This window comes from Hakea prostrata, chromosome 1 (assembly GCF_041222555.1).
Source record: "Hakea prostrata isolate BN-2017 chromosome 1, UWA_Hpros_2, whole genome shotgun sequence".
NCBI lineage: Eukaryota > Viridiplantae > Streptophyta > Magnoliopsida > Proteales > Proteaceae > Hakea > Hakea prostrata.
The window spans coordinates 31860153-31873930 of NC_142600.1; the positions used below are offsets into that span (position 1 = coordinate 31860153).

The following is a 13778-nucleotide window of genomic DNA, read 5'->3' on the forward strand; positions in this document are numbered from 1 at the left end:
AGACGACAACCGCAAGCACTGTTTTATACAAATCCCAGTACTGGGTTTCGGCTCTTCAATTATATGATAGACTGTATGACCAGTTCAACCAATGGTAGTCATGAAAGGGATACCACTTTCACAAAGATGTTCTGTTGGCAGGAAACTAATACTCCAACTTGGTAATGGATCTATGAAGCGTGCAGGCTGGTTTTTTGTTTTGTTTGTCAAAGATCGTTTGTATCTCAGACTGGAAGATGTTCATTAGTGTTCCAACTAATAGCTACTTCTGATTTTTTGTGGCTTGTACTCTGTTTATTGTCCATCTCTCCAAGAAATATGTATTAGAGCAAACTGCTCTTCCATCATTTGTTATTTCCCAGTACCTCCCAAGTCTTACCCGTATACTTTACTACCCCAATTTTTTAAGTTTGTAAATAAATGGGCTTTAAACTTTTGGTCTATAGCAGTTGGTATATGATTTCAATTATATCAGAAATTAGAGGAGAAGGAAGAGAGACAAAGAACATTTTGCATGGTTTTTACTTTCCCTCTAAGAGGAGCCCATTCCACGATCAAATCCCATTCATCTAATCTTCTTGGGGTTGATTTCTTTATTCAAAATAGACGTACAGAGTAGTCAAGCAGGTAATCACAAGGCAAAATCTCTTATAGCTGGGCTGGCCTTTCCTCAGCATGAAAAATACAGTCATTATGTGATAAGGCCAAATCTCCAACAGCTGGCCTTTCCTCTATGATCTGGAATGCATGATCCGGTAACCTTAGTTAATATACATAGTCTTTCGTTTTGGGTAAATTTTTAATATGATTGCATAATAGAGAAGAATAAGCTTATCACATATGGTTTACATGCACCCTATATCCAATCACCCACTTCATCTTTTGCTCAATCTGTGAAAAATCAAGAAAGCAAAGCAACTATTGAAATCCTTTGCTAACATGTTACAGCCAAAGAGAGAGAGATTTGAAGCTTATCCAAGGTTTAAAGTATCCCACGATATCATACGATACTAACCGATACGTATCCATATTTGACATACAATACATCTCGATACGTCTCTCCATTGAATTACACTAAAATACATTAGCCAAAGCGATACAATACTCAATACAGGACGATGTCTCTTAAAATCACCTGATCGATACAACACTCGATACCGATACTTTAAACCTTGAGCTTATCATCCGACACAGCCTGTTTTTTCAGCTCTGGTAGAAAAACTACCACTGAACGAATGATGAATGGATTACGTGTGCACTCTACACATCATAGTGGTTGGAGAGAAACAAGTCTCTGGGATCATGAAACTGTCTGCGCCCTCCGATCAACTCCTCAGTATGTAAGGAGGAATGTTGTATCTGGAAGCCGCATAAGGACACAGTCCCCGGCTTTAACAACCTTTTCCCTTCTTCTGATGGTGCAAGCAGCCAAGTCTTCTTCTATTGATGCAATGCCTGCTCTGCTCCAAATATGACACATACCTACAAGAGTAAAAACTTGAATGCATTAAAGGAGACGAAAAATGAAACCGTGAGAGAACTCCTCAAGGAAAAATGGAAGAAAACACAGTACGTGGTGTTAAGATAGATTCAATTCTGATGAGGGTTTATGAGTTTATGTAGGTCTACGAGCTTGAAAAGTTTTCAAACCTCAAAACCCTCTTTCTCTCCATCTCTACATTTGTATCATTCTCTACTTGTTATAATGCATATGGGGGAAGATGTAGAAAAAATGAGGAAAGATGAGATGATGTTTAGACCTCCTTCCAACTCTCAAATGTAATTATATAATCTCAACAATTGATGAGATAACGTTAAGGAAATATTACCTACAATAACAAAATCTGTGTGTGCTCCATCGGAGCCATACCTATGGCTGAGCAAAGTGTGTTCAGAAAGGTTCAAGAAAACGAAGGTGAGAGTGTAGCAGAGGCAAGATGATTCTCAGCTCACATGACTGAGAAATAGGGAGAGGTACACAAACAAACCCCACCCCCAATAGAAATGACTAGGAAATGAGAAATAGGGAGAGATACACAAACAAACCCCACACACGCAGGTCCTCTCTTTATGCTGGGGATCCGAAGATTACCACCTCTAGAGCCACTGGAAGTGGTGGAGCATAGAACTCTACATTATCACGAGGTTTCTTGACCCTCTCTTTCCTCCATTCCCCACCCTTAAGAGTAGATATATATGAATCAATCAATTAAAAAAAAATACAAAATACATAGAGAAAGAGTGAAACTCATTGTAACTCACCTGGTAAACCATTGATCCGATTGAATAGCTTTTCGCATTTTTATTTGTGCTTCTTAACCCTTTGGAAACAGTGATCCTTCCTCTCTTCTCTAGTAATTCTAATGCCATAATTTGCATATTCCTATGCTTGAAATAAATTCCTGCAGAAAAATATATTGAATGAGAACAAAAAGATATTTCTTCATCAATGTAGTAGGCAAAATGAAAGAACATAATGTACAAATTGTACACCATATTGAAGCAAGATAGATAGCATAAATTTGTTCATTTCATATTAATAGCTTCAGGAGCTTCATGTACACCACACTAACTACATAAGGAATTCGACCACCAGAGTCGCTTCTCCACAGCAATGTGTGATTTTTCAGTTTATGTCGTAGAAGAAAACTTGAAGAACTAATCATTTTTGTTCATAAACCAAACAACAAGAAGCATAGAAAATGATAAATAGCATCAGGTTCATTGTCCCTGCAGAGACCTCTAACACCAGTCTTCTTAGGATTGCCCAAGAACAGCCACCAACACTAACTTTCACCCATTGTCTGACTAGGATATCAGAATGCTTGCATTAAAATTCAAAAGGAATGAGCTGAGATATTCAATATTTAAGAACAGCATATATTTGCTACGAAGGTCACATGCCCCTAGCTCCATTAGAATCATAGGAGTTGGGGAGAATTTTTTGCAATACTAAAATCTTCTAGACATTCTCCACAGCCAAGTGAAGTAGTAGATGAGCATGAGACCTGTTGATCACACATCCTTAAAATCTAAGGTCTCACCCTTAAAACCTAACGACCATCCTTTTTGAAACATCATGCTCCAAATGCTTCAAGTGTCCATGGTTATTGAGATTAGAAACACCAAAAAAATTTTGAAAGCTAACCTTAAGGAATCAGTGGAAGTGCAGTCCACAAACCAGAGTTGAATGCTCTCCATAAGAATATATAATATGTAGAAGGCAAAGAACTACCTCTTTTCTTACCTCATCATCATTGGATTTGGAAAGCTTGTCATGAAACAACTTTCAACGAAAAATTAGCTAGGCGAATTACAAAATGCATACTTCAAACAAGTTTGAATGAGCTAACCTACACTAGGGATAGAAAATTGTGAAGCCTCTTAAGCAGATTTAATGGAGAATTTGTGAAGAGGAGACGACTGATAATAGACTTCCACATTAGGAGAAGACTAGGGTACTAATCTCAGTCACTTGTAAATGCACTTCAAAAAATCAGAAGTCACCATGGGAAAAGTTTCACTTCCAATCTCGAGCAAAACCAAAAGATCGCCTCGATCTAGGCCAAATGGAAGCAAGGGCTAAACTCCAGATGGAACTAGAGAAGGGACGGGTGAAGAAAAGGTGGTCAAGGTCCTCAATACCGTTCCAACAAAGGATATTATTGGGATTGGCGGGGATATGGCAACTGATGAGGAAAGCTTGTGTAGGGAGGCCCAAGTTGAGGGATCTCCAAAGGGTGAGGGAGTGGTGGAGGATGTGGCCTTTGAACCAAACTAGGGGGCCTAAGGGATAGGGGGACAAGGGAATCTAAGAAGATTCCAAGCTAAGGCAATAGTGAAGGTTTTGGTATGGGACAAGACTGGGTCCACACAGTAATGTAGGAAGTAGAGGGGGATTGGGGGGAGGAAGCTTCAAATTTGAGTGAGACAAGAATGGGGAGAAGGGTACCAAGAGCCATCAGAAATGAAAGAGGAAAGGGGGATGGATTCTGAGATACGAGAATCATAAACAGCCCGGGGACCCAAAATAGTGAACAAAATGCCCATTGGATGCCAAGGATCAAGCCAAAAGGAAGCATATGTTTATAATAAACTGAGATAGGATTACAAAAAGAAACTCAAATATAACTCTTAACATTTACCTACTTAAACCTAAAGCTAAATAGGAAACTCATTTAGGCTAGGACATTAATAACCAAAGACCCAATAAGGAAACCACTAAAACCAAAGACCCAAACCAATAACAAAACCATGATAGGGGACTCCCCCTATCGTGTTGCATTACATTTACTTTCACTATCTCTAGCACTCCCCCTCAAGCTGGAGTATACACAAAGAAAACTTTAACTTGGATGAAAAAGAATACTCTTGAAAGACAACACAATCTTGAATTATGTAACAATCAAACACCAACAAGCACAAATCAGCACCCAACGAAGTAGAGCAAATCCATGTCTTCACATCAACCAACGAGAACATCAAACACCCTTCCCAATGAAGGTCTTGAAATGCAACATACAATGGCAATAGAAAAGCCCATCAAATGTAGCTCCTAACAACTACAAAAATTCCACCAAATGTAGCACCCTAACGGCTACATAAAAGTCCATAAGATTGCAGCTATTCCCATGAAAATGCAGCTCCCATGGCTATACGAAAATTCTAAAAAAGTGTAGCTAGAGTGACTAAACAAAAGCCTATCCCGAGGAAAGTTCTCCAACAATCAGACTCACTCGAGTCCATTAAAATCCAAAAAAAAAAAGTTTCTACTAGTTGACATCAATCTCCCCCTCATGTGTACCATTACACATGATCAAAAGCAACTAAAAATCACCTCAAACGATGAATATCTCAAGAAATTTCATAACAGAAGATCCCAAAAATTCCCAACATGTCTTCAATCATATCCTCAGAGAATGACAAGTAAAGTCTCAAAACCAATGTGATATCCACAAAAGTAATGGCAACATAATAAATCAGAACTCTTTAAGGGGTTATTGGTAAATAAAGGAAAAGAACGGCAAATGAGAAATACCACAAAATTGAGATGGGAATAGCAAGAATGTAATTAGAGAAATCCCCAAAAGGAACACAGACAAAAGCCAAAGAGTAAACTTAGAAGGAGAATAAGCCTAAATTTAAGGAAACACTATGGGAACCAATCCTAATTAAATATGGAAACAAATCATACTACTATATAAAAGTCAAACTTCAATTTAGTTATGGTATGTTTTTTCACTAGACGAAAATTCCCTTCCTCAAAACAACGTATCCTTTCAAAACAAATCCATAACTCCATGAGAAAGACACAACTCTTAAAATTTAAAGAAAATGCCCTTTCTCAAAACAACATATCCTTTCAAAACAAATCCATAACTCCATGAGAGAGGCATGACTCTTAAAATTTAAAGAAAAAAATCTACCCATTCATGATCTTAGGATTTCCATTCTTTGAAGTATAATTGAAGATGGCAATCCAAGCCCCGAAGAGCTATATTTGCAACTCTAATTACATGCACGACATGATGATCCGTGATGACGTCTTCCCCAAACACCACACAAAAAAATTGTAAAAAGTAAAGTGTCACTCTCCCCTTCCTTAAGATTTCCTTCTATCTCTCCCTGCCAAACTCTACTTGTATTACTTTTAAGGGAAAAGGGTTATTGAAGCTTGGTTGGACTTCAATGGTATTTGCAAGTAAAGACAGAAGATGATAACACATTAGCGGACCCCAAAGGAGTTGTGCAGCAGCAAACTTCAAGTGATCCGACATGAGAACATGTTCCCACCACTTCAAAAATCAGGTTTCCTGTTGATGTACAGAGTAGAAGAGATCCTGAAGGACTTTGGATCATCTATTACCTTATGTCTGTTTTCAGTTTTTTTATTTCTTTTTTTATTTTATTATTAACATTTCTAGGGTTTGTCGTTGGTTTTCCCTTTCCATGAGTCAGCCCTGAATGCTTCGCTACACCAAGAATTTGGGTTTCAAGAAGTCAGGGGATTGTGGAAAAGAATGCGATGAAGAGAGGGAGGATCATCCATTTTTCACTGGCAGAACATCTCTGAAGAGGCAATGAAGCCTACAAATCCTTGGTTCAACGAGATCAGCTTTTAAAACAAAAGAAAAAAAACTCGTAGTGTTTGATTCTTCTCAGCGGAGTATTTATGCCCTTCAAAGGCTTCAAGATCTCTCCAACTTCTCCTTGGGAAAAAGAGAGGGACTATGCTTGCCAGAAGGAAGGTCATCACTGAACGGACTGGGTTTCTCCATGAAATTAAGTGTCAGGGTGTCCTCTAATCTAATGATTCAAATCTACAACAGTTGGCATGGGCCCACCCATGCAAATCAACAATTTTCAGAGAGTTATCAAAACAGATTGACATATATTTGCATGGCAATTGCTTGTGTGCAGCTTCGGATTGCATTTCTCTTCCATCTCCCATTTTCTTCCTCTGTTTCTAACTGTGAGATAGTGGTCTAACAAAGACAACCCATCAGTTTCCTATTCCTCATCCAATGGGCAGGTGAGCTTCAGATGATTTTCATTGTTAATATTATTTTAGGAGAATAATTGAAACAGTTCCCAAACAGCAATTCAAAAACTAGCATTCTTCAAAACTTTATTGTAAGACACATGGAGTTGTGTAGAGGTAGACACACATAGACAACAAAGCATCTGTCCCGGCTTAATGTTTGCAGAGGTTGATTGTGTCCTTTTGACAGTCCCCTATGGTCTGGGAATGTCTTCTTTTCACTTGATGTGGGCAGGTAACTACCTGTCTGAGGTAATGCTTGTGCACAGATAAATCACTTGTTTGGGTTACTGTTTGTGCATAAATTACCACTTGTGTGTTTTCTGTTGACAATTTCACCCTAGGAGAATGTCTTCTCTCCACTTGATATACCCAACCACTTGTTTGAGTTAGTGTTCCCCATTCTTATCCCAAAAGAAAGTTAATGCTTTCCATTTTGAGTCTTCAGACTACTAGTATATTTTATTGTTTGGTCATATTCGAATGCATGCTTTGAATTGTATACAGTTGTTGTCCAAGAATTTAAACCAAGAACTGAACCCAAAACCAACATACATTCTTAGACCAGCAAACCAAACCACACTTGAACCATCAAATATCAATACCCAACAATCAACCCCTTTCTTAGGTTTCGTAAATCAAAAGTAAACCTCAAAGACATGATGCACAGGTTGATGAAAATGCAGATTCAAAAAATCGACACAACTCTATCATGCAATCGACTCTACCAAAGTTTCCTCATTCTTCTTCTTCTTCTTCTCTACTTTTTCTTCAACCGATCTCGATTCTTAACAAAAAGATCTTACAAGGGATGTCAGAAAACCAGTCTGAAAAGTACACATCCACGATTGCCTCTCCAGACAATTGCCCACTCTTGTTAACCAGCAGCACATCCACGATTTCCAAATAAATATAAAAAAACCATGATCGAAGATCATTCTGCAACGAAAGCACCAACCAATAGAAATTCCAACCAGAATCCGAAATTCAAAGGTTCAAAAAAAGAAGAAAAAAAATTCCTTCATCAACGACAAAGCTTTGTGGAGCTGCTGAACATCAAAAATAGAACCCTAGCTGCCCCCTTTAAATATTCTTAAATCTTCTTCCAAAACCCCTATCAAAAGGAAAAATGATTTTTTTTTTTTTTAATCAAACCCCATAATCAATATTCTAAACTTTCTTCAAAGTTTTCTCTGTTATTCTGCAGATTTGAATCTCCGACTCCAGTTCTGCTCTTTACTAAAAAATTCACCATCGATCTAGGACTCTTTTCTCTTCTTCTGCTACTACTTCTTGTTCTTCTTTCCCTCCGCCACCTCCTTGTGATGAGAAACATAAGCTGAAACCAATTTTTTCTTATGTTAAATCTTCATGGGAACCCTAGTTCAATGAATAGTTTATCATCTTCATTGATCTAGGGTTCCATTCTTCAAACTTAAAAGCTAAACAACTCTCAAACCAGCAATAGATTATGGCTCTAATACCATGTAAACAATCCTAAGATCTATAACCAGTACTAGGTAGAGAGAATAAAGAGAGATTGAGGGAGAAGAAGAGAGAATATTTGGAGAATGGACTAGGCGACAGAATCTATATATTTTACCGTACCACCAAGCCTATACTTATAATAAACTGAGATAGGATTCAAAAGGAAACTCAATATAACTCTTAACACTTACCTAATTAAACTGAAAGCTTAATAGGAAACTCGCTTAGATTAGAACACTAATAACCAAAGACCCAATAAGGAAACCACTAACACCAAATACCCAAACCAATAAGGAAACCATAACAGGGGGGCTCCCCCTATCGTAATACATCATATTTATTCTCATTATCTCTAACAAGATTAACTCCAACACCTTCACAGGATATGATATGGCCTAGGTAGTTGATTTTGTCTTGACTAAAATGACATTTGATGGGATCTCAAAATTGATGGGGTCCTATTTAAATGCTTATTGAGCTCTCCCCATGATGAATTGTACACCAAAATATTGTCAAAGAAAACTAATATGAATTTCCGTAAGTAATTTGACGATATTTGGTTCATGATGCTTGAAAAGTTGATGGAGCATTGGTCAATCCAAATGGCATCCACGGAAATTCATAACGACCATGATGAGTACAAAATGTTACTTTTTTCAATATCATCTAGTATAACACGAATTTTGTGATAACATAAACAACGATCCAATTTGTAAATACGAGTGCACCATGAAGCTTGTCCAATGATTCATCAATGACTAGATAATCTACAATCATGTGCTAAGATCCATCGTTTCTTAGCCAATATTACTAAAGAAAAACATGGGTTGCAATTGGGTCATATGACACTAGTTTGGAGCACATCAGCTACAATGTTTTCAATTTCCTTCTTTTGGTGAGTGGGATATCGATGAGCTTTAGCATATCGGGGTTGGCTGCCAGGTTCCAAAGGAGTCCTATAATCATGCAATCACGGTGGAGGAAGTCCAGTTGGCTCTTCAAAAAGACCACACTACCCCAGGTACAGAAAAAATGAGAAGGCTCAGCGCACTAGCCTGGTGTGAGCCTCTCTCCACTTGAAGGAAGTTGGTTACATCCAATTGGAAACATGTCGCGGAGTTACTCTTTCCTACTCGATATGGTAGCCCACGACTTCAAAGACTCCATAATGAACAGTGGACCTCTACAGGGCAAGGGCACCACTCGGCCCAGCGGGCGAACATGCTGGGCTCTAGCTCTATGCACCTACTAACACCTTTAGAAGCACTCTGACATGTGAACCGCTAGAACTATTTCATATCTGAGAAGTTTTTCAAAATTTATTGGAGTTGTGGTGTGGAGAAGATTGCTGAATAACATACAGCCTACCATGGCACCTTCTTCTTGTTTCCTTGATATTGTCAGTCAATATAAACAGCCAGTAGACATTCAAAGAAATAGCCTTCCTTTACAATCTAATCAATAGATTTCACCTAAAGTGTAACATTCATTGTTGTTAACTTCTTTACTAGGATTCAGTAAATTATAATAATAAATTACAAAGGATGACATACAAAACCACGTAACTTCTGTACCCAATAACAAAACCATTGCACATATTTTAATCAACACCACCTACACCTTAGCGATAAGTATGAAATAATCAAAAAAGCAAGTCGGAAAGTGGCAATGCCATACCATAATATCCCAAATCAACCACAACCAAATCAACCAAGTTATGCAAAGTCTAATCAGGGATTTTTCTCACCATCCCAACTACCCCACAAAGAGTCAATGCTTCAATAGTGATACTAAATTTAAGACATCTATAAAATATTCGTTAAAATATTTACCAAAATGTTTTCTTCTCTAACACATCATGTTATCTTCCATTTCTTTCAACTCTAGAAACACTGAAATTTTATGGTCCTCCAATGGCTTTTCAATATTTATCTAATACCGTTATTGACAAAGTCAATCTATATAGAGACTGCATGCTCTATTTGGAAGGAATATAAACAATGATTCTCTCACAATAATGCTTCTCAGACATTCCACCTGAAGTGACCTATTGCTACAATTCAACAAAGGAGTGATCTCCTCGCCTCATGCTAATTTAATTGAAGTTTCATCCGCATGAAATCTCCTCTAATAATCTAGTTTTGACCTACACCTTAAGTGCCCAATCAGCTCTTCATTTTTTTCAACAAGGCTAATCAATTATTTTGTTCACATTCCCGGCCACTCTCTCACCCTTTGGAGAGCTCTTAGCTTTGGCCTTCCCACCCAATCTTTCCTCATTAGCCAGCCGCCATATCCTAGTTAGCCCAAATTGCACCATTTGTTGGAATGGTTCAAAGGACCTCAACCACCTCTTCTTCACTTGTCCCTTCTCCCGCTCCCTTCGGGAAAAAGCCTTTGCTTCCATTTGGCCCCGTTCGAAGCATTCTCTTGGTTATGCTCGAGATTGGTCTTGGATTTTGAGAAAATTTCCAAGTCCCTCCGTTTGCGATCGAGTTAGTAAGTTAGTTTTTAGTGCCACTATCCATCACCTATGGTGGGAGCGCAATCTTAGACAATAGACCTCCAAATCCCGTTCACTAAATATGTTATAAAAAGCCATTGATTTCGATGTTTTTGTGAGAATTATTTCTATTCCCCATCCCCCGGTTGTAGATACCCCAAGGAACAAGCTCATTATTGTTTTATGGGGTCTTAGTTCTCCTCTTCGGCCTCCTACTTGAAGGTTGTTCTCTCCCTCCCCCATTGACTTCCCTTGTATTCTTTTAGTTTCAGTTTGCCGATTAATAGATTTCTTTATTTCTTTATACAGAATTTTAAAAAAAAAAAAAAAAAAGACACATCACGTAGGATCCAAAGTTGATTCACTCTCTTCTTAAAAAGAAATATAGTGTCTCGATATCTAGAGATCCAAAATATAGACACGTGTGTCCTTAAAAGGAAGCAAAGTAATTCAACCACTAGAGCGTGGTGTATACCCTGTATTACAATCTAACAACTATGCCAGTTTTGAAAGAAAATGTTATAAATAACAAGGTAAACCTATTAGCCCAACGGATATCAGCACAATTATCTTATGGAATCATAACTAGACCCCCCACATAATGAGATCAAATGGGAATGTGAAATGGCATGAAAATTTTCCATTTTAAAGAACAACTTCTAGGTCATTATGTGTTCATCAAATGCACAACTTAAATGAATGAGGTAACCCTGATCAAAGGCTATTAACCACATGCCTCACCACATGGTTTGTTATGAAATTCATTGAAACCAATCCCCCCTGCCCAATCCTGATTTTCACGGCCATAGTAGCACCATGCACTGTAGGCAGCATCCACTGGGCATCCCACTGTAGCAAGCGAGGAACCAATAGAAGGGAGATCTCCATTCCTGTTTAGACAAGTTGAGCTTTATAGCATTTGTTCAGCACACCATTCCTCTGAATACCATAATTAACACAATAATAGTTCTTTAGTTCCCTACATATCATTTATGTTGGAACTGTGGAATTCATGTTATCCTAATAACAAAATCATGATATAATCCCATCAACACATACTTTCTCTTTCCATAATGAGTACAACGTAGAATCATATAAATCAGAAGTGTTTACGTTTAAAACATAAATTTCAAAAAGAAAATAATATTTATACTCACCTGCAGATGTCAAAATGATAATAAATCCCCTCCACTGTTGAGGAATATAAAACCCAAATTTATGTCCTACAAAATCAATCCATGATAAAGATATTAAATTCTTGATTTCTACAACCACTAGATCTCTTTCTCCTTTCCTATATGTAACTTATGTTCAATTCTTGTTCTCAAAGTAATTCATCAATGATACAAATAATCAGCATAAATATGTTACAGAAAGGTCTCTAAAATATATATAGCTAATACATTCTCCAAAGTGTGGCTGAAATAAATCATGTATGGGTATAATGTGAGGTATACATATATCCTAACCAAAGGACAACAAAAAAATAATAATAAATAAACAAAAAATTGAGAAAAATTAACTCAAAATGAAATGGGGCATATTCTACTTACAATTCATGCCATCAACAATATTTAATCAAAATCCTTTTTTTGGGAAGGCTCGACATTGAATCGAATATGGGAGGGGGAAAAACACCTAAATCATTATGTTCGTAAATCATAACCACCATAACTATGAAGTCATGGAGATGATCAAAATACATATTTCCTATGACAATCCAAGATGCAAGGATACTCAAAAACAAGGTCTTAAATCCATAATTCGTAACATAATAATAGGTAGTAGATATTGCTTTTAAATTTTCAGCCAAACACAACAATCCCTTAAATCATAATGCTAAAAAATATGTAACAGTCCCATTCCTTGAAGAATCAAAACAACGAACACATTTTAACATTGTCAAATTGTTATTTTCATTCTTCTTTCTTTCCATCGGATAGCATGATCTGAACTTTGCATGCGTGGATCTCATTTTGCAGAATTCTATAACATGCTTAGCATTCAAATTCATAAATCTAAAGCATGAGATCCTTCTAGCAAACTTGAAACCCTAGGATAAATCATTACAGAATGGTAATTCAATTATATTCTTTGTCTATCTAAAATCCCAATTCTCTTCTTCTCTGTTTTTTTTCCCACTCTTATTTAAACAGGGGACGAAAACCCTGTCTTGGATTTTTGAGATTTGAAGAAACAGAACGTAACTAGGAAAGAAATGATTACCAGTTGAAGGAAATCTCATAAAGAATCTTACTTTCAAAGCGTCCACCAAATTTCTCTCCTCCGTTTTCTGGCTTTTCTTTCGCAGAACTCCCACCGTCTGGTTATCAACACCACTCTCTTCCAAATCTCTCAGAAAACCGCGCGACCCTCTCTTCTGCTTCTCTTCTGCAGTTTTGCTTAATAAAATTCCCAATATACCCACTGACAGATTCTTTTTTAGCCAATCACCTCTCATGCAATCTCATATTGCAACCTCACTAATTAGATAAATTATACTCTCCTTTGACGAATTTACAATCTAAACCTTACCATGACTCGTTTATTTCCATGCAACCAGTTCAAGTTGACAATCTTACCCTCAACTTGACTTGTTTATTCCCATGCAACCAATCGGTTAAGTGAAACAAATTTACCATAATACCTTTCGGCTAACCCAAGAATTCCCTTTGAACCAAAAAAAACCCCAGAATTCCCAATATGCCCCTCAATAGATTCTTTTTGGACAGTCTTCTCTCATTCAATCATTCGCTCATACTATAATCTTTATTTTTTCTTTTTTCTTTTTCCCTTAGAATTGTAGCTTTTTATATTAGGGAATGAGAACTATACTATAGAGAGATTCGAATCCGTGAGTTCTTCAAAAAATATAATGGTGTTACCAACTGACCTACCTTTGATGCTAATTTTTATTTTTATATGAATACTACAATCTCTCTAACTAGATAAATTAAAGGGTTTTTTTCATGTTGCTTACTTAAGTTGGACCTAAACTCTAGTCTACCCACTTATGTGCCTAATAGTACATGCTACCCACACTAGTGACCTAAACTCTCTCCTTCGCTTCTCTCTAGCTGAAGAGAAAAATCCCTAAAGCCCTAGCGCCGCTTCAGGAGGCGAAGAGCCCCTCTCTCTGCCTCTATCTCCGCCTCTCTCCGTCCAGGTTCCGATTTTAGGATCTCCGCTTTTCCCTTTATCTCTCTGATCTTAGCCCCTCTCTCCGCCTCTCTCTCCACCTCGCTC

General features: G+C 37.4%; 1 protein-coding gene across 1 annotated transcript; it reads right to left on the reverse strand.

Annotated features, from left to right (window-relative positions):
* Positions 1 to 744: 744 nt before the first annotated feature.
* On the reverse strand, positions 745 to 12993 carry LOC149028748 (uncharacterized). Its single transcript, XM_089160895.1, has 4 exons — positions 12759 to 12993; positions 11690 to 11755; positions 2263 to 2402; positions 745 to 1482 (listed from the first exon to the last, which is right to left on the reverse strand). The coding sequence occupies exons 1-4, from the start codon at positions 12991 to 12993 to the stop codon at positions 1441 to 1443; spliced, it is 483 nt and encodes a 160-aa protein (XP_089017021.1). The 3' UTR covers positions 745 to 1440.
* Positions 12994 to 13778: the final 785 nt, after the last annotated feature.

Coding starts and splice junctions, on each gene's coding strand:
- LOC149028748 (XM_089160895.1), bottom strand. CDS start 12,993: ATGAGAGGTGATTGGCTAAAAAAGAATCTGTCAGTGGGTATATTGGGA. Junction 11,756..12,758: donor TATGAGATTTCCTTCAACTG/GTAATCATTTCT, acceptor TTGATTTTGTAG/GACATAAATTTGGGTTTTAT. Junction 1,483..2,262: donor TCGGATCAATGGTTTACCAG/GTGAGTTACAAT, acceptor TTACTCTTGTAG/GTATGTGTCATATTTGGAGC.